General features: G+C 38.2%; 1 protein-coding gene across 3 annotated transcripts in view; it reads left to right on the top strand.

The window, feature by feature from the left end:
* The window catches only part of PPP1R9A (protein phosphatase 1 regulatory subunit 9A), a 135,651-nt gene that overhangs the window by 57,638 nt on the left and 51,159 nt on the right, over positions 1–26,854 (top strand). For all 3 annotated transcript variants that reach the window (XM_063412014.1, XM_063412004.1, XM_063412024.1), the window contains exons 3-5: positions 14,816–14,948; positions 15,427–15,547; positions 20,942–21,046. In XM_063412014.1, coding sequence (XP_063268084.1) covers positions 14,816–14,948; positions 15,427–15,547; positions 20,942–21,046 — 359 coding nt within the window. The remainder of the gene's footprint in view (positions 1–14,815; positions 14,949–15,426; positions 15,548–20,941; positions 21,047–26,854) is intronic.

Raw genomic sequence — 26,854 nt, 5'->3', positions numbered from 1 at the left:
GCTGTTCCTTGAACCCTCTGTAACCAGAATATCTGAGTAGGGATATATGGGTAACCAGTGAATATTTGGGTAAGATAGCATGTAGCACCTTGGATTTCAAGTAGTGGGGAATATAATTAAAATATACTTTCTTTAGATATAATATTTTATTTATTTTTTTATATTATTAAATATCATATATTTTTCATGCTATTTTTTCTAAAACTACCTATTTTTATTTCATTTATACAGTTTTGACCTAGAATCCAAAGTATGGTTTTTCAGCTGTGTCAGGACATGTCTGATTATTTCGGTCATTTTGCTGTTAGATAATGCTCAGCATTTCTATCTGCCAGACTTTGCTAGACTTACATACTATTTTTCTCAAATTTAATTTCTCTGAGAAGTACTTCTATATCTCACAAAAACCCCACTACTTTTCTTCTTTTGAAGTTGTGATTTTGGCTTTCAGATTTTAAGCTTCATGCAGCAAATTGAGCTGCTACATCCCCTCTGGCCAAAACTGACTAGTGCAGCTGTGATCTTTGCTTTTCTCTGGTACTGAGCCATCCTGCAAAAGGTGTACCCTGTACTGACTGTCTGTGTTCAGTCTCAGTCTCAGCTGGTACCCTGACAGACAGACTGGATCTGTCCTCAGTGGAATTGTGGTGAGGTCAGGCAGAGTTTGGATGACTTACTGCTTGTTTCACAAAAGCACATCACTGGACTGCTGGGATACCCCATCCCACCTGAATAACCAAAGTGCCATCAAAAAATAATGGTAAAAACACAAAGGCGTGCTGTAGGGTTCTCAGCATTTAGGAGACCATTGCAGTAATGCTCTGGAGCAGATTAAATGTACTTTTTTCTTATAAACCTTATTGAAGAGAAACATATGGGACTGAGTCCATGGAGAGTGCCAGTATTCCTCTTACCTTATTAGTCAATACCTGCAATCTGCCAGAGTTGAGGTTTGCATTTCTTTCACTGTAATTTGGTGTTATTTTTTATTTTACCATATTATTAGTAATGGATGCAAGAGTAGTGAAGAGAATAGTTTATTGTAAAGCTACTGGTTGCTTTTACTGCTTGTTGTGTTTTTCATAGCCATTATTTGAGAAGGGCTTTTTCCAGCCTTCACCTTTCTTCTAGCACTTGAGAAGTCTGTACAGGGACTGTCCTGGGTGCATTACATGCACCACATTGGTTTAGTAACAAAGCTCTCTCAAACAAAACTTGAGCCCTTGGTTTTGTATGGTGTGATCATTAGCATTTAATGAACTCCACAAGGCTCATGTCTAAAGCCATGGGGGAGGTGGGATATTGTCATCACTCTGGTGGCACTAAGGTTCTTACACATTAGCAGTGGGCCTTGGAGATGATAGACAGAAGATTTATTTTCTTGTAGCTGTCAGTGACAAGCTCTTATGGTGGTAGGACAGCAGTATGAGGTACCTTCTGTAAGGGAGGGGTAATCTGGATTTAATTATTTTGCATTGCACACAGAGAGATTTTCATCTAGATGGTTATCATGTAGCAGCAGTCTCTTGCTGACTAATTTCTGGTTCCATAAATAAGTCCACAGTTAATTAAGCACTTTTAAAAGGCAAAATTACAACCTTTACATTGTTCTTACTACTCAGTAGAAGCACTTTTATCCCCATCTGTTTTGGCAGAATTCAGTATAAGCTGTAAGACAATTGAAGTTTTGTAGAACAAAGAAAAAACTTGAGTATGAAGAACTACTCTTGTCTCTAAAACTCATTTTGTGTCCACATCAGGGAATCTATTTTGTGCTTCTGGGTTTCAAGCACCTATCCCAGAAAAAGTTCAGAAAAGTCTGCTGATAATAAAATACAAGTTCTTTCCTAAACAGAGACATGATGGCTTTTCCATAAATTTGCCTCTTCTTACTTATAAGTCATAACACTAAGAAACAACAATTACTGTCTGTAGTTTTATTTTGCCTTTTTTATTGAGTAAAACTATGAAATCTATCAGAAATAAAATTAAGCTTAGGGCATGGCGGATGGAGTGTGGTCACTATTTAAAATCTTGAATTTAAGGCACATTTTGACAGTGACCCTTGTTGGTAAGTCAGACTTCTAACCTAAAGGTAAGTAAAGTAGGATTAAATTAATAATGTTTTTATGAGGCTTGCCTGATCAGATAAAATAATTTTTAAAACTTGAGTTGGAGCAATGTCTTGTACCTTTCCAGGTAAACATGCAAGATATATTCAAGTTGTTTCTAATTCAAAGAACTGTCAGACAGTTTTCAGTTAACTATTGTAAGATTACCAGTTTTCTGCATCTCTTTCTGTGACAGTCACCTACTGCTGATGCTCTGTAGGGTACCAAAACCATTTAGACATTAGGGTGAAATTGTCATTTGCAAAGTTAAGTTTTAAAAGGTCTATATTGTCCAGAGTTGTAGTTGCAATTTAAAGCTTGACTGCCTTTTTCTCCTCCAGTATTTTCTGAACTCTTCTCCTTTTTTTATGGTAATTCTGTGCTTCTTGCAATTGGAGTGGTGCTCATACTTCTAGAGATTTTTGAATTCTTAAGAGGCAAGATTTTCCTTTTCCTTTGGAAAAAAAAAGAAAAAAAAAAGTGGAGGGAATCAATTTTATAATTGCCCTATCCTTCTGCCAACACTATGTTACTTGTTCCTGACCCAGCAGGGTTGTCTGCATGGCCCATGTGTGGCTCCTGGGCTCAGCATTCACACCTGAGGGTGGATGGACTCCTGTGCTCAAGCTGCAGGGATGCCTTTGTGCAGCTGCCTTATTCTGGGGCTGATGCACTTGGTCATGAGCAGTGAGCATATTTGGGTAGTTCTCCACGTTCTGGCAGGCACACACTTTTATTGGTTTTACTCTTGAAAAATCTGTGAAAACATTTCTTGCTATCAAGGCTAAAATGGTTGATAGCATCCTTTTGAACACTTTACTGCAAGGAATTGAAAGCTAAAACTTTATCTGATTATAGACAACAGTGTGTTTGTGGTTATTTAGTTTACCAGTTCTATAGAAAAGCCTTTTAAAAATTGTCATTTCATGCTATTTTCCAATTATTTTATTTGCAAGGAAAAGGTGTTCTTTTGTTTAAGATTTTTTTTTTTTTTTTTTTAGAATCTTAGACTGTTTAATCAGTAACAGTAAGGTTAAAATTAAAGTTTGCAAGATTGAAGTTTTACCAGCTTGGCTGTTTTGATGTCCAGCTATATGTTTATTTTCCCACACCACTTGTATCTAACTCCTTCATCCAAGACAGTGGTTTTATTCACCATTGGGTTTTTTTAGGGGTAAAAACCAGCCAGGAGTTGCGTATACTTTGTACTAATTGTCTGTCCTGTAGTTTTCCACTGAATGTTAACATTATCATTTGTATTTTTCTTGACAGTACTAACCTTTTGTTTGTAGGATTAAAGAAGGATTTGCAGGGGCTTCTTTGAATTGTTTTCTGTTTTTCCTTAAGTTTGATCTACAGAGGGTTTATTAGGAACAATAGACATGCCCAAGAAAAGAAGGCTTTTGGTATTGATGGGTATTCTTGAAACCATAGTTACAAAATACTACTTTAGAAGTTGGGCTTCGAAAAAACTTAGATGTGTACATTTTTTTTACTTAGGGATTCATAAAAGTAGCTAAGGCTGTATGTGTAAATCTATTCCAGCAAAGTTTTATAAGATTAGTTTGCTGTCTTGCTGTAGTTTTTCGCAGCTCCTATTTTCAGCAAGAGTCACAACCTTGCCAGTTTCCTTAGACAATGAACACTAGCTAACTGAAAAATATTTAAATGTCACTATTTTGTAGAGATATTTGGTATCTTCTCTTCATTTATTATACTAGAATGGGGTACCCATTAAAATCATGCTAAGATGACTGAAAGGCTTACTGTATTGGCTTTATAGCCTGTCATACACAGATTACACCCATTTTAATCTGCTGTCTGGAGTATGTCCAGCTTCTGCTAAATGGTGTCTGTTTTACTGTTAAAAGAAATGTGCAGCTGTTTGTAGCCAAAATACAGTTACTGTGAGTGACAGCGATACCAGCTGAGTGCTGCAACTTCAGCTGCTGCAGAAACTGAGCTCAGAGATGCCCCTGCTCTCTTCCCTGCATTGACACAACAGACAGAGAGGTTCTTCTGTAGCTTTTATAGTTCTGTGTCACTGCACAGGATAAACAGCACTTTCCCTCCTGACCAGATCTGGACAGAAAGCTATGCCCCATATTTTAGTTTCCCTCACAAAGGCAAAATGTTTGTCTGAAGCAGGTCAGAAAGTTGCATCTGGAAAATAGAAAGCTCAAAGGGCTCAAGTTCTAAAGTTCTAAAGGTCCAGGAGTTTGCCAGCTTCCACATCCATCTCCACTGCTGGCATGTGGCAGGAGCAGCACTGATCTCACATTTAATGCTGTCTGTCTTTGAATCCAGTAACAGAGGTCTTAGGACATGGTACCCTACCTCCACTCTGCCCAAATGCAGTATGCAGGGACTATTAAGGGCAGGCAGACATGTTTGGTCAATCCTAGAACATTAAAACAGGGTGTTTCCATGGGGAAAAAATAGACCAAAACTCTTTAAAAAAAATGCCCAGTCCCAAAATGCACATGTATAAGTGCATCCTCCCAATACCCCACAGCACTGGGTGCTACGCTTTGCATTTGGTTCTCCAAAATTTCAAATCCATCACATATTTGTGTATAGAAAATGTCTGTAATAAATTTGAATTTATGCAGTAAATTTGGGCACAAAGAGTAGAATTGTGTAAAATCTTAAACTCATTGTAGTTTCTCTGGCCATTTCGTTTTTCCACATTACACAGGGTAGAGTGAAAACCAGCTGTAATAGACACTTCCCTTGGGGTTGATGAAGTTGATTTTGCTATTGTTTTCAGGGGGGTAATTTCTTTGTGCCTGATGTCATAGCAAATGTTGAAGTTGAAAAATGTCCAAAAACAGTGTTGAATTGAGTCACTTTAAAAGTGTTTATCTTGAATCCCCACTTTGTGGCATTATTACTGTAGTCTCATCCCAAGCTAGCATTATTTATTCAATACCGGCTTATCCCTGTGATCCGTCGTTTTCTTTGTCTACTCGTTTGGATATACTTAGTGTGTACATTTGTAACCTTCTGTTTCTTGCTGCATTAATACCATTATTTTAAATTGCACTTAGAGCTGGTGTGTTTGAACCATTTATGCCATCAGACCTGGGAACGCCTGTTCTTGGCTTGTGTTAGTCTGTTACCCCACCTACCATATTAGGAGGCATTAGGAAAGCTGAATTCCTCTGGAAATACAGACTGTCTCATTTTTGAAGCATTGGTGTGATTAACTGTAATGTAATACACTTGGTATGAATGCTTAATGGATAAACATTCTTTTGCTTACTCTAGGCAGTTTTACATCTTACTAGGATGCAATTCATTGTACTCAACAGTGTGAATGTGAAACTATCATTAGCAAAAATGCGGTCAGCCAAAATGAATTCTGCCTGCAGGTGCAATTAGGGAATTGGTAGGTCAACAATATGAAATAATTGGGTAGTGGTCTGGCACTGAGAACGTGGCATTACACTTTCTGTTTGAAAGATGTTTACAAAACACAGCAAACCTTTTGCTGTATTACAGAAGCTTTTCTGTTAATCCTCTTAGACACCCGCCTGTTTGTCCATTTTTATACACAAGCAATGGCGTTACCAGGCTGTGTGGCTGCAACACTCCTACCAAGTTAATGCAACACCCCACTGATGGGGTGTCTTTTACACCACTGCATGGTGATGTTAATGTAAATGTAGCAATAGGCTACTAAAGGCTTTAGGTTCCATAAGTGTTTTTGTTACTGTAGAAGAATATCTGCTTGTACTAGAAACTAAATAGATACTCTGTTTAACATGTGCCATCTGAAATTGTGGAAATACGTTTACCCTGTACAGAAGACTGTTTGAAGGGCTATCTGAGTGTCATACTTAGCTATTCTTTGACTCGTAAGCCATGTACTTGTATAATTGTCTGTGTTTAAAGAAGAGTTTATTACATCTCCAGAGTTTTTCTTAGTAGAATATAATAGAATTTCCCCCATTCATCTTAAAACTGTAAGCACTGTGTTTAGTAATCTCATCTCAGTTAAAGGATTCATTAAGAACTTCTCATTAAAAAAAAAATCCTAGCCTCTCGAGATTTTTATGAGAACTTAGATATTGTGAAAAGTGATCTTGGGACAACTTTAGAGATTCATAAGGGCTCCTGCTGTGGTCTGGTGTGAAACTATGTTTGCTTTCTATCCCTTGGTCTGAGGCGAGGCTGTAAAGTCTTCTGGCTTCTGTCACTGGAGATTCTTCTCCCTCTCCCACGCAGCCTTTGCTGTATCTGAAGGAGTATTTGTAAGGTGAGCAATTAGTACCAAATGCCATAGCTCCTGGGAATTAGACAAGGTATGTGAGAGAGTCGTAAAAAACCTTTGGGAAACTTGCAATTTTGCACCCTTAAAAAGCCCAGTAGGATTTGTATTGATGATGTCATATTGAGAAAATCAGATGCCAAGGCAGACTGTTTCCATCTAGCTCGCTCTTCCACCCTTGCTCTATTCTCTGCTTTAAGTGAAGAGATAGATAGCAATGTGTACTATTTATAGCACATTTAAAACAAGTTTTATATATAAGTGTATATAGGGGAATCATATTAGTGTTTGTTCAGTTTATAAAATACTATAATTTTACATTAAAACTCAGGTTGAATGAATTATCTCTTTATAGTTTACACAGCAAATGTTCTGAATATTATCCTTATTTTTATATAGTAAATGGTATTTATATAATAAATATAGTAAATTTTTATATAGTTAATAGTATCCATATTTTTCTTTGAATTATTTTCTTAATATATGTAGCATCTGTAAGGAAATAAAAGGAATTGCTTTTGATTTTTTTTGTGGAGTCATTTTAGTGAATATGCAGGTTATGCACTTTATCCCTGCTGAGATTTATTTTAAATAGAATGTTTTATGTATAGTCAATATTTTGTTTCAAGTGTTGGCCTCTTGAGAACATTTGTGGCATTTTCACTCCGCATTTAGACCTCTTGACTTGTAGGTTGAGAGAGAGTGAGATTGCTGGGAGAAGATAAACTGATTTGTTGATTCATGGCGACTTTGCTACTGTATTAGCAGTCTGTGCTAATTGGTACCAAAACCAGCATTTACTCTTGGCTAGCGTGTGTGTCACACTTAAAGGCAGACAAAAAATAGCACCATCAGTTAGGATGTAGATTGGCAACAGTGCTAGGGTCTGGAGGAAATACTGCAGCAGATTCAGGAATAAGTGTCTAGGGACAGAAATTGGAACTTTGCTTTGTGCTATCTGTTTAAAGTTGTTTGGACACCAGAGTCCAGATTTGAGCCTGTACTGTATTTTAATTAATTTGTCAAACTCTGCTCACTTCCAACATTCTCCTTTGCATGCTTAATTCAATGTTCAAAGACACAATGAATTCTTGAGCATGCTAGTTTGTTACCTTGGCAATAGAGGAAACTGCCAAAAGAGTGATAAAATGTATCTGCTGTCATATTGGAATTCATGTTCTTCTTAAATACTCTTGTTCTGGTTTCTTTTTTTTGTATGGCATGGCTATTGGAGTGGTCTTGGTCAACTGCTTCTTTGTTCTGCTGGATGAAGACACTCTCAAGGTGTAGGCAAATGTTTTTACTTTTCCCTGAAGCAGGAAAAGTCAGCTAAAGACATTGATGTTTGTAGGTCAGTCCCACTGCTGAAAATACTAAGGTGTTAAATTGCAGTACCCACATCTCTAATCTCTCTAGGATCTGTGAAAGTCTGGCAGGAGGGACATTTGGAGGAACCCTGAGCTTAATGGGAATGCAGGATTGTCTCTAGGCTCTTTTCTCTGCAATTCAAACTAGTGTAGTGAAAAACACAAAGCTTTTTTTCTTCACAATTTTTATTCTTTCTATCTAAATAGTGGATAACTGACCAAAAATAGACAGCGGCATTTGCAAAGTACATTTTTGTTGGTAACTTACAGTAATGCAAAGTAGAGTTAAAAAAAAAAAAAAACCAAGAGCAGGCAAAGGGATGAATTACATATGAAGTGTACCTGTGAAGTACACAACACTTATAAAATCTGCTTGGGATTCTTATATGATCAGTAAGACTCAGGGAAGTCACCTCACCAGTCACTTATACCTCCCATTACACTGTTGCATCGAAGCTGCTGCATTAGAAAAACCAACCCACTATCAGAGAAGATTTAGACCAGGTCTGCAAAACTCATCAAAGAGAATTGAGTGAAAACTGTTTAGCCTGTACCATTAATACAAAACAGGACAGTATTGCCATTTCCCATCTGTATTAATGGTTATGACCAAAAAAAAGTGAGGAAGAAAAATCCTCATGGAATTTTAGGTCATTGCTGTATTAAGAAAGAAAAAGGCAGGAATATTCCAATAAGTCTGTTTGTATATCTTTGTCTACTCCAGGTTTCAGTGCACTGTGCTGTTTTACTCACTTACTAAAACAAACACAAGCAGCCGTAGTAGAGGTACAAGTTCCATGAGAGCTGAGATTTTACTCCTCAGTAGCAGGACTTACTTTTACTTGCTAATTACTCTGACCTGTTCTAACTAAGAGCAACAGTATGAAGTTTTTACATGGGGCACGCATCTCATTTACAGCTACAGTGATTATGTGTTATTTTGCTGTGTAGACAAGTAGCAATGTAAATTGTAATAAAACCAGTACATCAGCTGTTGGGGGTTAGATTTGGTTTGTTTTTTTTTTTTTTCTCTTCTCACAGAATTTTTTCCCATAAGTTTCCAAAAGCCTTGATGACTACTTAGTCAGAACAAAAAGAGTGCTTGAGGGATATAGCAGCACGAGGCTACACCTATTGTTTTTGAGTCCCTGGGAGTGTCCCTCAGAGGGGAGAGATGATGAGCTTTGGGAAAGGCAAAAAAGACAGATCTGGGGGAGGGGGAGGCACTCTTGCTCTCAGCGCCGAGGAGGACGGTCAGGCTGCCCTCTGCCTCTGCCTCGTCCTGGGAAATCTATCGTCATCTGCTGTGTACCCGGGAATCCTGAACTCGCTTTCTCCAGCCTCTCCCCCCACCGCCGCTGCTTCTTCGGAGCTTTGAGGTTCCCCTGCTACTCTGTAGCCCTGCACTGCCCAGCCCTGCCGGGACACCCCTGCCTCCAGCTGCCAGTGCAGACCTCATCTCATCCACCAGCCCGGGACTTTTCCTTCCTTCCAGTTCGGCCTCTCGGAGTCCTGCAGGGGCACCCAGATCAAACTGCTCTGGGCTTTTTGTAAAAGAAAGCCCTCAAGGTTCTTGGTTCTGTTTATTATTGATGCTGTAGTTGTTGTTTGTTTGTCGTTTTGTCATATATACTAGTAAAGAACTGTTATTCCTACCCCCATACCTCTGCCTGAAAGCTCCTTTAATTTTCCTTTTAATTGGAATAATTTGGAGGGAGGGGATTTGAATTCTCCATCTCTAGGGAGGTCCTGCCCCTTCCTAGCAGATATCTGTCTTTCAAACCAAGACAATCAGCAATAAAACAAGTACACCTGGATAAATCATAAGTGGATATAAAAAATAATTTTCACTGATTCTAGGAAACTACTTAATGAAAACAAGTGTTTTAAAAAATTCACACCAAAAGTGAGCCAAGTAGCAGGAACAGGGGAGATGATCCATGTGCAGTACCACCTAGGCAATTTTGGTTCCATGTTTTGGCCCAAAACTGCAGTGTATAAAATTTAAGATACTAGTTTCACTGAAAGAAGCCTAACAGAAGAGTCTGGCTGGTTCTTTAAGTACTTATACCATGAGGCAATCACACCCTCATGTCACAGGACTGATGAATGTGTGTGGTTAGCCCATGCATTTAAATGTTTGTGTCGCACCAGGAAATGCCATTGTGGCACGGTTTGGGTTTAGGAGGACGTGCTGCAGTGCACAGAGGTGTATGGATCCAAACTGAGATGTGTTGGCACTGCTGCAGGACAGTGACACTGTGGTTTTCTACTACGAATGGTCTTCATGATGTTCCAACAGGTAGAAAACTTGATAACTTGTTCCGGTTGTCTAAAACAAGAGTACCTAGAGATAATATTTTCCAGTTTGCCTCAGCAAATTGAACAGTTTGTGTGTGTGTCACGGCGACTGCTCCTGGCTTGTCATATGTCTGAAGAGGTATCTCTGGAATGGAGAAGTCTAGGACCCAGATACTTCTAGGATTTTAGAAACGTAAGTCTGCTGTTCAGGTCTCTTTGCCAGAGTTTGAGGACACTTCAAACAGATCTTTCTCCTACAGAGCTTTCTAAGGGAAACCCCAGGCATGGATTTGATGTTAGACATGCGGTTTCTTTCAATATTGCTGATGTCTAATTCCCATCTGTGTCTTGTTCCTGCGATTGCTTCTTGGGAAGATTTGTCTCCTGGATGCTTCCTTGCTGAAGCGTTAGTGACGGCAGATGCCCACGCAGGCTTTAGGGGAGCATGAAGCCAGGAAAGCTGGAGGAAGCCTCCTCACTGACTCACTGCCTTTGACTGTGACAAAGCAACCACTTTGCAGAGAAAAACTTTTTAAAAAAATAGTCACTGATTTCAGAGATTGCCAGAGTTTCTGCTCCTCCCTGAAGCTATGCTGTAGAAAGATTTTAGAGCAGAAGGTAATGGTCAATTTGTGATTTCTTTTCCTCATTTAGCTTCTTCAGCACAGCCAGAGAGGTTATGCTCAGTGCTTCATTATAGATAATCTAAATCTGCTTCCTTGCAGTTTGAATCTATTCCCCTTTGTCCTGTCACTACATCCTCTTGTAAATAGTCTCTCTCCGGCTTTTTTTGTAGACTCCCTTCAAGTGTTGGAAGCCACAGTTATGTCACCCCTAAGCCCTCTGTCTTCCGGGCTGAACAAGCTCAATTCTCTCAGCCTTACATCAGATAGACAAATGTTATGTTGCACAGTCTATAGTATTCAACACTAATATTGTGGTTTATGTAGCACCAAGCTGGTTAGCCCATGGGGAGGATAGCCCATGTGATTCTTTACAGTTATCTACATTCTGACTTGCTTGAAAAAATAAAAAAAACCCCACCTTGTCACTTCCTACTGGTCACTGTTAGCTAAATTCTGTAAATTATTGGTAGTTAACAGCTATGGGAAAACACCCCAAACTTAGTCAACTTTGCTTTTTTTCAAGAATAATCAGCTTTCATCCTTCTGATCTTACTCCTAAAGATGAAGTACTAAAACAGAAATGTAGAGGTTTTTTTCTGAATTGGTCAACAACGTATTTTTATAGTTAGTGACATATCTTCTCTAGCTCGTGCTCTACCAAAGAGAAGCAAATGATCTGTGTGCATATGTGTGATTTCCCTGGGGATGCCACCCAGGGTGCCTAACAATGCTACCTGATTCTTTGATATTACAGTTTGTTACTATATTGGGGCTGGATGAATCGCTGATGACCCCTTTTTCTGTCATTTCAGAGAACATAGAAGTATGTTCTGTTATCAGCAGTTCTTCAGGGTTTGTGTCAACATGTCACCACTGTTGGCTGTTGGCTTTCCACAACTGCTGTTGTAAATCCTAGAAAATGTCACAAGTGAATTCTATGAAACTTTTTTTTTTCTAAATACTTGTAGTGGTAAAATCACAGACAAGGATACTGTGTTAGATTTTCATGAAAAAGATCTTGCTTTATAAGTAATGGCTGATGATGCGACTCCTGGGGATGGTCCTCTACAGGGCACAGAGTTGGACTCTGTCATCCGTGTGGGTCCCCTCCAGCTCAGCATATTATGTGACTCTGACTTTACTGTGCTGGGTACTTGGCCGGAGTGGCAGTAAAACCAAATCTGTCAAATGGCAGGGAATAGGAGAATTCTCATGAGTCTGAAATCCCACGCACACTCTGGGAAACACAACAGCAACAGACGTGGTGAAATAGTTCTACTTAAATCAAGTTAACCATACTTTGAGGAAGAAGTTATAAATGTTTATCTTATTTTTAGTGCAGTAAAATCTTGAGTGACAGTTCTCATGACTACTGAGCAAGCAGTTCATTACTCTGGTGGATAGACTGTTTCACAAAGAAAGAATATTTCCCAGCACAAATTTTCTTTTCTTCAGTTTAACACCCAGAGATTCATTTAATAGAATTAGTCAACCATGAAATGTGATTGCACAAAACGAAATAAATGACATACCAGAATATCCTTCATCTACTTTCCCCAGTCAGGGGGAGACAACTGCCTTGTTGAAGGCAGTGGGCAAAATTATATAACTGGTGTACAAAAGACAGTGAGTTAATGCCAGGTAGGAAACATAGAGCTTTGTGCAAGCAATGATCTACAACCTCAGAGTGCATGTTTAGGTGACGTACTAGGTAACAGTGGCGTGATGTATTTGGAGACGTAATGATAAGTTTTCATCACCAACAGTATATTTAATTTCCTTGTAGTGGGATTATCAAAATACTCCAAAACAGTAAGCACAGTCCAAGAAGCCGTCTCTTCTGTCTAATCTCATTCAAGAAAGATCTTTCCAAACCCAAATTCAGTATATGATTTCATGCTTTCAAGGAAAATTATCCTGAAATATATCCAGTCACTTTGCAACAAATATAAAACTTCTTCCACAATATTCTTGTGCCAGTCATTGAACACAAGGAAAAGAATGGTGACAGTTAACATGACGAAAAGAAATCCAGAAATAAATATACTCATTTTATGACAGTTTTCCCCTATACCTCTCTCAACTTTTCTTTATCTCCAGCAAGCAGTATCTCCCTTTATCTTGATGCAGTTCATCTCTGTTCACACTTGATGGATGGGTCTCTCTCATCATGGTAGTAAATGAGATGATTCAAGCTAAATTCACAGCTGTTGTTTTTTACCTGTAGTTGCTTATTTCAAACCGAAAAGCTTATGGTCAAACCTTAGCTCAGTAATGTTTTACTTGGGTCTCACTCTGTTGGTTGATCCTTATTTTGCTTAATGTCAGCAGGAAAGATGTTGGCCTTGAACATGGAACCCTTAGTGGGTAAAAACTGCTGCCTTTGACACCAAATCACAGAGAACAGAAGCTGACAGGAAGGCTGTAGCACTTTTTCATTGCTGTTGAGTGGACTCTTCCAGGTGTTTTTGTCTATTCTTTATTTAGGCTAGAAATGGTGGCCTTGAATTATGTCTCTGCATTACTTGTTTCTGCATCGCTGTCTTTCCTCCAATCTTATAGATACTAAAGCAGCATAAAAAGTTCAGCAGCACTGGACAGCATTATGTATGTGTCTTATTTTACTTAGGCTTTGCATGGAGTTATGGAGGCTTTCTAGGAGCATAATTTAGTTAAAGCAGCCTTTTTTCTTGCATCATAATGACTAAAAATCAATGTGAGATAGCTTTGTGAATTCTTGTAAAACATTTATCATCTTGGTCTTCATGGAAGAGGAAATGAATTGCTTCACATTGGTGTGAAATACAAGACTTAAAATTCACATTGAGTGACTACTGTCTTTTCTATTTCAGCCACTACTTTATGTAAACTGAGAGGGCTTTTTGGTCGCTTTGCAGTAGCCATAACATAGTTATTAGATTTACAATTGTATTTAAAAGTATTTTTGCATTTCAACTTCAATATATTTACTGATTAAAAGATAGGAATGTATGCTAAGAGCTTTTCAGGAAGGTGAAACCTCAGGTGACAATGACCCGGCTCCTGTCACTGCACTGGGCAGCCAGCTGGTGTGTGTGCCCCATCCATGGACATCGTGACAGAGTCTCCAAGCAGGGCTGTAAAAGAGCAGGCTTCTGGGGAACTTTGGAATATTTGTGTAGCTATGTAGCAGGATGCAGTGTTTCATGTTGTAAGAGGAGCAGTGACAAAGGAAAAATGTGGCCACGCAATGATGTCTTCTGTAGGTTGTCTCTAAAAGAAGAAGATGAAATGTGGAAAGTTGTTTTCCTTTGTTTGAAGTGATGAGTGGGATACATCCATGGGACTGATGCTCTGTAAAATTCATTTATGTATTACCACTAGTAATACATATTCTTTCCTTACTGCCAAGTGCAGACAGTTAAACGAATTAGGCTGGCAAACTCTGATCTCTAAAATATGAAAATAAGCTTTTCCTGACTAATGTTTCTGAATAATCACTGATTAAAGGCCATGTTGAAAGTATGATAGTAAATAGTGTAAATAATATAATCAGGTTAATGCAGCCACTGTTAAATTACTGCTTTAGAGATGAAATATATGCGTAAACCTGGTTAGCTTAAAACAATACCCATGGCTGTGTGTATTGGTGTTCTGAAAAAGTTAATGCATAATATGGAACAGAATCTCTACAATATCCCTAGATGATGTAATAATCTTCAGGCTGAGCTTTGTTTGGATGAATGTGAACTGGAACTTTTTAAGTCCTAAAGACTAATACAGAAACACTTTACACATTATCATTTCAATGTATTTGACTCTGTTAATGTTTATTAATAGTGCATTTTTAATGAGTTAAATTAAGTATTTTAATTATTTATATGGATAGACCAACATAGACATTAAGGATCACCTTTTGAATTTATAGTCAAAAACAATAGAAACTTATACTCAGCTGACTTTTGCAACCATACATGTTCTTCCTTGAATAAAAAAGCACAAATTTAAAAACCTGAAGTTTGAATGAACAGGCAAAATTTGTCTTTTAAAAGCTTTCTCAAACTTTGCAATATCACAGAACAAAAGTAGTAGCTAATTTAATAATTTGGAAGTCTTTTTGGAGTGGGTAGCTGAATGATTTTTGATCTGTTTCCACAGGTTTTCAATACATACTCTAACGAAGACTATGACAGGAGAAATGATGAAGTTGACCCAGTGGCTGCATCAGCTGAATATGAACTTGAGAAGCGTGTGGAAAAGCTGGAGCTCTTCCCAGTTGAACTGGAAAAAGGTATCGTGTCTGTGTGCCATTTCCACTTCCTGTGACAAGTTTGACGAGGTCTACACATGCCTGCAGAGCCTATCTTGAATTTCCATGAATTTGCTGTAGTCACCTTGGCTTTTTGGATTTCAGGAGTTGTTCAGTGAGGAAGTAGAGAAACAGCTCAGGGACAGGCAGTTTTTACCTTCTTAAGAGAATTGGGTTTTGACACTCCATCGTGATCTTATACAGTGTTTGATGTGATATGTTCATTCTTCACTGGAGGAGTAAAAATCTTGTCCGTTGTTCTAAGCTCCTCCTAAGTTTGTAGATGATACTTTTTGTGTGTAATTAAAATGGTAGTCAAATAGGTTTTTAAAAGAAAGCAAAATAATACTATTGTTACTGACACAGAAAGCCAAGAGGAACCAAAGCATGAATGTTTACCTACCAAATAACTGTACAGATAAATGTAAGAAGTTTCTGCTTTCTCTTGCCTTTTTCACAGATGAAGATGGACTTGGCATAAGCATTATTGGAATGGGAGTTGGAGCTGATGCAGGCCTGGAAAAACTGGGAATATTTGTCAAAACAGTAACAGAGGGTGGGACAGCAGAAAGAGATGGCAGGTAAAATAGACTTGGTATTTGGAAATTTTATCAGCAATAGTTACTATAAATTATAATTTTCATAGGAAATACTTGTTTGCTTAATATATGCCATAGTAATCCAAGCTGTAAAGTTTTTAAACTTCATTGGTAAGGTCCAGATACTTGATATGGTTATGAGAAAATGCTAAATTGGTACCATGAGTTTAAACTTCTAAAGAAAAACAGATTTGCCAAATACATGTGTTTGTGACTGCTGAAAATCCAGATGCTTTAGCATTAGTAAGGCTGCTGATTCCAAACTGTGTGTCACTTTTGAAGGTAGTGTAGATTCTAAAGGTGTTGAGCTCCCACCTGTTCTGTTGGCTTCAAGCCAGCTTTAGGTAGGCAATATTTTAAAAAAAGAATTTTGTTCAAGGTTTGATTATTTGGTTTCTCTACATTTGATGTCCTTACAAAGAGATCATGACAGGCTGGATCAGTGGGCTGAGGACATCTGCATGAGGTTTGGTAAGGCAAAGTGGCAGGTCCTGCACTTGTGTCACAGCAGCTCCAGCAGTGCTGCAGGCTGGGGAGGAGCAGCTGGAGAGCTGCTCACCAGAAGAGGACTCGGGTGCTGGCTGACAGGCAGCTGGGTGTCAGCCAGTGTGTGTGCCCAGGTGGCCAAAACAGCCAAAGGCACCTGGCCTGGCTCAGCAGTAGTGTGGGCAGCAGGACCAGGGCAGGGATTGCCCTGTAGCCAGCACTGGTGAGGCCACACCTCCAGTGCTGTGTCCAGCTCTGGGCCTTTCACTGCAAGACAGACACTGAGGTGCTGAGGTGTGACCAAAGAAGGGGAACAAAGCTGGTGAAGGCTCTGGAGCACGTCTTATGAGGAGCAGTTGAGGGAGCTGGGGGTGTTCAGCCTGGAGAAAAGGAGGCTGGGGGGACCTTATCACTCTCTACAACCACCTGAAAGGAGGTTGGAACCAGGTGGGGGTTGGTCCCTTCTGACATCTCAAGTGAAAGGATGAGAGGAAATGGCCTTAAGTTCTGTCATGTGAGGTTCAGATCAGGTATTAGAGTCTTTCACTGAAAAAGGCATTGGAATAAGTTGCCCAGGAAGGTGATGAAGTCGCTGTATAAATGTTGAAGAGGTATCTGGATGTGGCACTTGGGATGTTGTTTAGGAGTGATTGAGCTGCTTAGTTGGTGGCTGGATGGTCTTGGAAGATCTTCTACAACCTTGGTTATTTTGTGATTAAGGAAATAATTAGTGTATCAGAATGTTTAAGCCTTTAATAAATACACTCTTTTGAACTTCACTAATGCAGACTTTATATTACTTTCTATTTCTTGTTTTGGGATAATCTTCTATTCTGGAGTTCAGTTTTCACACTTACGGCACTGAAAGTACATTAATTAAATGGAATAGGAAGCTGTACCATAAATCTTACCCACTAAAGAAGTGAATTGGTGTGTGTAGTCTTATGTGATGCTCATATAAAACTTGCTTGCTTCTAGAATTGCTTATTTGGTATGCACAGGCTAAAGAATTCCTTTTCAACATAAAAAATTTCCTATCATATGGGGCACCGTTATCTATGTATTATACAAAACCTGCCAATCTGTGTATTATACCATACCTGCCAAAACAAATCTCTCCTCATTAAGAGAAAGAAAAATACTTTACTATGTAATCATTTAATAATGAAAAGGATACTTAAATATCTTCCAACCTGTACAATTTTCATTTGTCCCAGTGCTTAACTTTGTAAATTTTCATGTCAATAAAATATTACTTCTGTGCTATGTAAGCAAGTAAATCAACTTATCTTCATTCTCCTTTTCTGATTTTAACCATTAATGTGTTGTTATATTAGTTATAAACAATATGAAAATATTGTTTATAGATAAGAGTAGGAATAAATTTTTAAGACATTGATGCTGTCTTCTAAAAAATATGTTGCAGTAACATGTTCCTTGTTGAACACCTCTAACTTTTCAGCCAGGCAAAAAGTTGTTCTGCTGTGGAAACCCCACGAAAATTTAAATAAAAGACTCTAGAAGGCAGGGGGTTGCAAAGTTTAGGAACCTTGCTCTGAAACTACTGAAGTATATTGTCTTCTAGACTGGGCTTGGAGGTATCTTTACAGATCTTGGCAGTCAGATATCAAGCTGAAGGCCAAGTGCTGATTTATCATGGTCTTAGAAATTACAAAGGGAAATGAAGAATCTGACACCTCAAGATGTCATGACTTTGTCCATGACTTCAAATTCAAGAGAATGTTTTTCTGAAGGGTATGCTTGACCTCCGCTAGAAGGCATTAAGCTCACGACTGGTATTTTTTGTGAAATTCTCTGGTTGAAAATCAGTCACTCACTGCTCCTCTGTCATGATCTGTAATTTCTTTTCATCTCATTATTCACATGTTTGAGTGGGCTACAGAAGTTAATGTTCCATCACAAGTCTCTTCTTTCATTTCCCTAGATGGCATCTGAAAGGAACTTGTCAGCTGAGAAAAAATAATATCTTTCTTTGACCATCCTAATATTTGTGTTGGTTTTCAACTGGCAGAATGTTCAGTCAGCTGAGAAATAGGACTCTGATTTTCTCTCTGAGAGCCTGACTGATCATTCACTTGGGAAAGGGATATATAATCCTCTCAGTCAGGACCAGACAGTTCTGCATAATAAAGTGCATCCACTGTAAAAGATCCTGTTAACTTCATCTTTATGAAAAGCCTACTTAATCATTAACACTGATAGTAAAACAAAGTCTCCTACCACAAAATAAACTATTTCAGCAGTTGCATCACATATTCTGAATAATCGCATAGCAATCTTCAACCAGGTTCTTCTCAAGCTACAATTTAAATAAAACATTACGGTATCTGTAGGATATTTGTTCTATTTTGTATTGAAAGACCTATCAAATTATAATATAAAGTATGTAGCATATAAAATCTCCCATTGGAAATACAAAATCTGTGCAAAGGGGTTTTTCAGTGATTTAACACCACTGGCTTGATTAATGTTGCTGTAGACAAACAGATAGCATTTAATTGTCATATTTAAAGGTTTTGTGTGCCACTATTTAACCAAGGAGGTACTTCAAGATGAATCCAAAGGCAAGCATGTTGATAAGCATTAGAAGAGGTTATTAATAGTGTGAAAAACATTAAATCAATCATTAAACTGAACATGAAAAATAAAATCTTTTCCTGGATCAATCAATCCATAGCTGCTTCTTTTAAATTATTGTGGTGATGAGTCATTCACTTTTTGAACTATTTTGATAGCATTGGGAGCAACAGTTTGAAACATTACGTAGTTCTCAACTTGAACTCTAGAAGTTGTCTCTGCACAAATTAGATTTTTCAGTTTGTCATACAAAGCAATAGTGCAAATAATTTGTTCAGCTTTAGTTCGTTTGCTTCTGTAGTTGCTGCTTCACTGTAATTTGCAAGCAGAGTTTAAAGTCATGAATATTAGAAAATAATTGTCAGAAGAATTACCAATTTTATTAATGATGAAAGCAAAAAAATGTCTATTAATCAGGCTTTGGCAACCTGAGCCTAATTTTTCATTTGTGTTTGAAATTAAATTTCAGAGACAGAGGGGGCCTGGAGCTCCCATTGGAGTAGGCTCTAACAGGAAGGCTGCCCTTCGTATGTTGATATGTATGTATGTTCATATATAATTAAAATATATGTGTATATAGAAAGAAAGGAGTTCTGGAGAACAGTGGCCATTAGAATAAGAGTTGGAAGTTAATTTAGGAGCTATACAAATAAGAAAGAAGGAGATACAAAATATGCTTAAAGGAAAAATAGAATTAGACTGAATCAAAATGGAGCCCCTTGTGAAGTTGCAGGCAACAGTTCTCAGACATTATGTTTCATAGCTGAAATACTCTGCCTGTGTATCTGTATGAACACTGCTAGTCCACTGTGTGATGATGTACAGTGCTGTTGCTGTCACCTAAAAGGAATCTGTTATTCCACCATTTTCAGCCAAGAGGGTGGCAGTTTCCCATTCAGTAGACATCAACTTCTTAAAAGTTCTTTTCCAGGAACTCCTGTGGCCATCTGCCTGCACCCTGTGTTTGCTGAAGTTTAAAAAAAAATGAAGTCAAAATTAAATAAATATTAATGTGGTTGCTATATTTCTCAAATGTTTCAGTGAAAATTGAAATAAAATTCTGAGGTTAAAATGCCTAATATGATTTTCAGTATATGACTTTATATGCCTTTTTCAAGGGAGATCCTGCCCAGAACACAGTGACATTATGTGGTGTGAGGTTGCCAAAGAATAAATAGTGTATTTCTTACTCACCACTGGAGTCCAAAGAACAGAAGATGCTGTTTGAACATATGTAAAACTGCAAAGCATTTCCTCAGACTTGACAGAGAAATTAGTGCTCCAAGTTAAAATGCTTCAGCATTCTGTGAAGCTTCTGTTGTTCTTTGAAAAGAAGTCTTATCACTAATATATCCTAAGATGTTAAATATGTTAATTTAGGTATTTTCATGTAATTTAAATAGGATTTTTTCATAGCTGTTTCTTGGTTGCTCTGTAAACTGTGTTGTTTGGATCAATAGAATCCATGTGAGTACTTGAAAATTGCTTCCTTTGACTAGTTGTGGGTGTGTGTGTTTAGTTTTTATTTTGAAACTTTCAGAGATCGTGCATTTCTAAAGAACAGTATAGCAGTCATCTTCCAAGGATTTGTAATCCAGATGAGCCCAGTGCCTGCTCTAGGGATTGTGTAGCAGTGCTTGCTTTAGATAAGAGCAGCACGGCTTTCATTCTGTCTTTCGTGCATTAAACAGTGTATCAGCTGCAAATTGGTGTTCGGTTTGAAAGGGAGAGTCCTTATTAAAACAGTCCAAGGTTTTTATGATTGTGTGCAGCAAGATCACACACAGGGAATTCATCTTTTTTGATGAAGTTAGATGAAATATCTTAAGAGAGTATGTCACAATTGGATCTGATACACAAGTTCTTTTCTCCACAGATGAGCAGGTTGTTTTAGTTAAATACTACCTTTTTTTTCCATTAGCATGAAATGCCAGAGCTATGTCTTATGCTGTTTTTAAAGATTGGCTTAGGAAAGAGTGATATAAACGCTGTTCAAGTATCTCATTTAATTTAATTCATATGACAAATTCAAGAGTTTGTGTTGCTGTATGTCTATACAAGGAAAGAGACTGGAAAATTAATTGATGATATTAACTGTAATGGTAACTTTGAAGCTGGATTTATGAGATGTCTGTGTGCAAGGAATGATGTGTTTTCCGTATTTACCTCAATCATTTTATGACTGAGCTTTTGTTTAAGGTCAAACTAGAAAGACCTTTCTATGCTAAGTTTTGCTGAAAATTTGCAAGAATTCATACAATTATTTATGCATTTGTGTTTTTCCCCTGCAAGGATCCAAGTGAATGACCAAATTGTGGAAGTTGATGGCATCAGTCTGGTTGGTGTTACACAAAATTTTGCTGCAACTGTTCTTAGAAACACCAAAGAGAAAGTCAGGTGAGTATTTTAGATGGAAAAAAGAAATTTTATTTTAATATTTAAGATTACTTGGCTTCCTTCACAGGCTTTTCAGTTTGCCCAGGTAGAACCAGTGTCTGTGTCTTCTCTCCTTTGATCCCAAGAGAGGGATCAAATACAGTATTACAGTTTCATTTTGGCTTAGGTTTTTAAAATATTACTACCAGGAGAAGCTGAAATTGCAGACAGATGGTGAATGTGCTCTTGATCTCTAGACTAGTAGTTCATGGGCTTCAAGGTGTTGGTACTAGTTGGAGTGATGAAGGTCATGGGTGTTGGTCAGATGGAAACTGCTGCCAGTGATCAATTCCTTGCTGTACCCATGGGGACACTGACCATGTTCATGCTCCAGGGCTGGAGCAGGAGAAGATGAGCACTCCGGTCCCTCAGATGCCACCTCAGCAGAGAGGAGAGAGGAGTATTGGGTGCAGTAGTGATAACAGCTACCAAATTGAGGAAAGTAACCAGTATTAATTAACTGAGCTCCCAGCACCATCTCTGGGTTTCTCTCTGCACCTATATTGTGGTTCACTGAAAGGTGTCCCTCTAAAAACCAATAAGATAATGAACAGACAAAAAATATAAGTATATATATAAGTATACTGTAAGTACACTTCTGAACTTGTGTGAATGTGAGTGCAAAGCTATGAAATGTCATTAATAAGAACATTGTTTCCCTAGAAATGAACTGGTTTGCCATTTAAAACCCTATGCAGTCATATAGTTTTCAACTTGTTAATTTCAGTAAAGATTCAACTCCACAAAATAAATCCAAAAATATCTTTGGCATATTGTAAAAGCAGCAGCCATTCTGTATTCACCTTTTGGTTCTCTTTCAAAATCTTCTCTAGGGAGTACAGCTGAATTCTTTAATTAATGAGTTCAGAGCCGACTCCTTTGAACCATGACTAAACTATGGGTGGTAATATATGCAGACCCGCTCTATGGTGGTGCTGTATGTTGGTGTGCACATTTCCACTGTAATTCCATAGCTGATCCTGCATGACATTGAGAAATAATGCTGGGATGTGGATTCTGCAAAGAATCTTGGGGGTGGTTGATCAATCTTTTATTTGAGAATGGTTATTTAGGAAAAAAATTAGAAACTGTAGTGTAATTATAGGTGAGTATATTTTTGTGTAGCATTTACATTTGACGTTACACCATTACTATTCCTGCAAAGACTCACACATGCTGTGAGTGTTCCTGCTGACTAAACTATGAAAATGAGTATATACTTTATTAGATTTTCTAAAGTTGGGACCTTCAAACATAAAATCCTTATGACAGAAAATAATGTGTTCCTGTGTTTCGGTACACAGAGCAAATGCTATGTGTATGCTGTGTTTGATGTTCTAGTTCAAAAGGAAGAAGGAAAATGGAAAGCACTCAAATAAAACATATGTATTATATACATTTAGAATCAGCTTAGTTTGTGTAATTATTACTGCATAAGTTATAGAATAGAATACTTGCTTCTATGAGAAAATAATGGAGAAAGTAAAAAACAAAATGATTTTCACACAGAACTCCCGCAGTCTTCTCTCAGGAAATAAATTACAGCGAGACTGGTTGCAATCTAGACCCTTGTCACAAAATAGAGAGCTGAAAAAAGTATTTCTTCATTGTTGTTGAGCTTACATTGTCAAGCGTACTGGGTCTCCTGTGCACTGGAATCATTGGCTTCTGACAGGTCCCATTTATCAAAGAGAGATATTTGAGTTCCTGTATTTTTCCTTTTAAGATAAAGATACTAAGTTTTCATGGAAAAAAAATGACCCAGTGTGTTAGTATCAAAACTAGACCAAAAAAAAGCATAAAATAATATTCAGTTAATAATAAATTTTAAATACTGTATGAGTTACAATATAAAATAAGACTAAAATATTAAGAATGGATACATAAAGAGCATACCATATGGTTGGCGGTATGTTATTAATATGTATTTCCAATTAGAGGATAGAAATGGGTAGAATTTGGTGCCACTTCCTTAATTTTTTTTTTTTCATTTTAAACTTAATGGAAAAAACGCTCAGAAAGACTACTTTCTGCTATATGCAAGCCAGCTGAGAAATGCATGATTTTTTTCCCTGGTTTGTGGTAGGCTGGGAGTGAGACTTGACAAGGTAGCCAAGCTTTGTGTGGCACAGGCTCCTGCTTAGCTTCTGGTCCAGTCCTGGATGGTTTTGTTGCCTGATGCTGATTTTGTGCACCTAAAACATTGGGTTTAGTTGCACAAAATTGAAAAATGGTTCCAGAAAGCTGTTTTTTGCAGACAGGTATTTCAGGATGCTTGACATTTTGGCTTCAGTACAGGCTTGAACATTTGCTTGTACAGAAAGTGAGAGCTAATACTGATGAATTTAGATATGAAAGGAAATAAGATATTTTTAACTTCCTGACTGTTTTTCTTCGAATAAGTGACAAAAGAGCCCTGCCTGCTGCTGTTTTGTGGAGAGAACAATTGGTTTCTGACAGATCCTCTTTCCTGCTGTGCTAGGGTTAGGATGGGGAATCCCTCATCTCCATCCTCTTTGGCAGACAGTGACAGCCTCTGCACTTGAACTTCTCCAGAGCATTAAGGGATCACATGGGAGGGTCTGCTGGGGCAAAATGCCTTTCTTGCCCTTAGCTCCTGCCTGCTGGCAGTGCAGGGAACAGTGCAGGGAGCAGTGCAGGAGCAGTGCTCCTGCCCTCTGAGTGCACCATTCCCGTGGCAGCTGCTGTGAATGATCCGTGTCACTGCAGCAGGCAGGGGCAGGGGAAGAGGTTCCTGCTGCATAAACCCCTCCTGCCTTTCCTGCCAGGATGTCCCAGCTGAGCTGCCAGTGTGTAGGCAGGGTACAAGCACACCTCACCTGATCCAAGGCAAGGCAGCTTCACGAATCCTTCCTTCACAGGAGGAATCACGTTCACGCTTACTCGCTTATCTGCTGTTCAATAGTGTCAGCTTGATGGGGTTTATAGAACCGCTTTAATAAGCATAGTTCTCTTTGTTATCATAGCATACAAAATCTGTGCCTTTCTTCTGCCTGGTGTCCTGTACACACAGAGATTTGTGTGCCTTTCACTGGCATTACTTCACTTTTATATCCCACAGCATTATGTATCTGAAGTCGTTTTGTGCTTAATCTAGTCAAAGTGCATGCTGGTTTTTATAGCAAGGGTTATTATATGAGATGAGTTGTAAAGAAAGGGCACTCGTGAATAGAATGACATTAAAGCCACTTTCTTAATTCTGCACCATAAATGCAGTCAATACCTCTTCAGAGAGCTTGCCATGATAGCAATACTTAGTGATTTATTTTTCTCCTTTGAGCCTTCTGAACACTTTGAATGATACTGACAGTGGAAATCGGTGACCTAGAATAGATTTTTGCAATTTTTCTACCAGAAAAAATGTATCCAGACTGTCTGTAGCTGACACAGTAAAGAATTTGTGAAAATGAAGACATGGCTTTTACCTTTTGAACTGTTCTAGGTGAGGCTGAGGGGACATGAAATAAGAACAAACAAGAGCATTGACTATTATTTGATCCATTGTTTGCAGTATTGGATTATCCAGCAGAGTCATCCTACCCCAATGAAAGATCATTGGCTCAACCAATTTGACTTCTACAATGATAATAAATTAAATTATTCTTTCTTATAATGTTTTCTAGAAAGATAATCAGTACCCAGCAGATGTACTCTGGTAGCCTGTGAGGCAAAGGAAAGAGATGGAACTCTTTCATAATCCCAGCTGGCAATCAGCCTCTATTTTTCAGGATGAGAATTAGAGTCCTCGTGACTCTAATCAGGCAAATACAACTATGAATGCTATTTCAATTGATGTAAATATCAAGTCTTCTTTATATTTTGCATAACTGTTTAGTTTACTAATATCTTATATTAGTGGATTTCAGAATGTGATTATATGCAGGAGGGATTTGAAATGTGTGTTGTTTTCAATATTGTTGAGTGTTGCCGCTGCTCCAAGATTAATGGCTCAGAGGGCAGTGCCACACTAATACCACTAATTGTTCTGTGCTTCTTTTGACCCAATTTAGGATGTAATCTATCAGCTTGAAGTTTGCAAGTGGTGTCTGCACTCATAAAAAAACAGGATAAGGAGACAGCTTGACAGTGGGAATCCTGTCCTCTCATGGAGTTTCTCCTGTGTCTCCTGTGTCAATTTTGCTTGCAGTCTCTGCATGGACTGTGATGCTGAGTATCAGAGCTGTTCTTTGAAGCTGCTTGGGTGATGTTAAGCCTTTGTGACCACACTTTCTTCCCCTGTTCATCATAATGAAAGGGGTTTGGGAGACCCTACAGTCTCTGCCAGAGAAAACTCACTCAAAGAGCCGTATGCCACCAGGGAATTTCTTTTTTTTTTTTGAGAAAATCTCGTTCTTTCACAGAAAAACTTTCTCCTTTTATCATACTTGCTGGATACAAAGATTTGTGCTCACACAGCTCTGGGAGAGGCAGGGTTCCAGGAGAGGAGGACATGGTTCTTGGGAGACTTACTGAATTGATGAGGAGAAAAGGTCTTGCATGAGACAATCATCAGAAAATCCCAGTCCTTCGCATGCTGCTTGTATGCTTTTAGCATTATTATTTTTCTCTGAAAAGTTTATTTTAAGGAAGTTAACCAAATTCAGTGTTTTACTGGAAAGGCAAATTTTAAATTCTGTGTTCTCCTTCCGTATCCTGTTGTATGAATGTGACTAAACATTTTCTCCACTTTCCAAACTGTTGCTAGGCACTGAGCGGATGCTCTCGTGGTGCTTTCTGAGTCAGTTCTTGACTTGTTTTAGGGAACAACACAGAACCTTTGCAAAACCTGTTTTGTTTATCATGACTTGTACCACTGTGAAAGTTATTAACTGTATTAATTCTAACCTGCCAATGAGTTTATCTGCTTCTGTTTATTTAAATTCCACTGAAGTGCATCAAAGTCTTTCCATCTTAAATAACTGATTAGCCAGTTTTGCCGTGTCTAATTAATCTTCTAGATCATTAAAGGGTATGTTCTAACAACAGCAATGCAACTATCCAGCCCTCTGGCTTTTTACTATTAACTATTCTCTGTTCTAATAAAGAATAATTTACTGCCATTTTTGTTTTTTCTTATCTGGAAATTTTAATTCAAAGTAGGGTTCTATCTCAACTCCCAAGAAGTTCACAGCCTATTTTTTTTACCTCGTCCTAAACTGAAAATGCAATATTTCATACAGACTTTTACTTTTAAATAGCTCTTATACAAGGGGCAATTAAAGGGTGAAAAGTAAAAATAATTGATTGTTCATTAACATCAACTTGAAATGTCATTTATTCCTTCCTCAGCTAATTCCTCACCCCATCTTGAGCTGATTTTTTTCTGAAAAATACACAGTTTCCAAAAATAGTATTTGCATGCTTGCTGTTAGTTTTGTTTGCCACCACAGCATCTGGAAGGGTAGTTTATACAGTCAGGTCTTTGCAAGAACTAAGACAGAGTAGGGGACAGATGAGGTCTGCCTCAGGACCTAACCAGCAGCAGTATGCCCTGATGGGAGTGCTGCTGTTGACAGTAACACTGAACAGCGTGCCTTTGTTGTGACTCCCTTGTCTAGCTAATAATCTCTTCTCCCAGTGTGCATGCCTGTGCAGATTTTCTTTTGCTCCTTCTGACTTTGCCTGCCTGTGCTCTTGCCCTGTGAAACAGCTGGGTCCTCCAAAATTTACAGGCATTCTCCATAGAGCAGATCCACACTGTGGTAGAGGCAGGACTGCTAATTAATGGGTAATGGGACAGGACCCAAA

Source organism: Prinia subflava, chromosome 1, assembly GCF_021018805.1.
Source record: "Prinia subflava isolate CZ2003 ecotype Zambia chromosome 1, Cam_Psub_1.2, whole genome shotgun sequence".
In the NCBI taxonomy this organism is placed as follows: Eukaryota; Metazoa; Chordata; class Aves; order Passeriformes; family Cisticolidae; genus Prinia; species Prinia subflava.
This window is presented reverse-complemented; position numbering and strand designations above follow the sequence as displayed.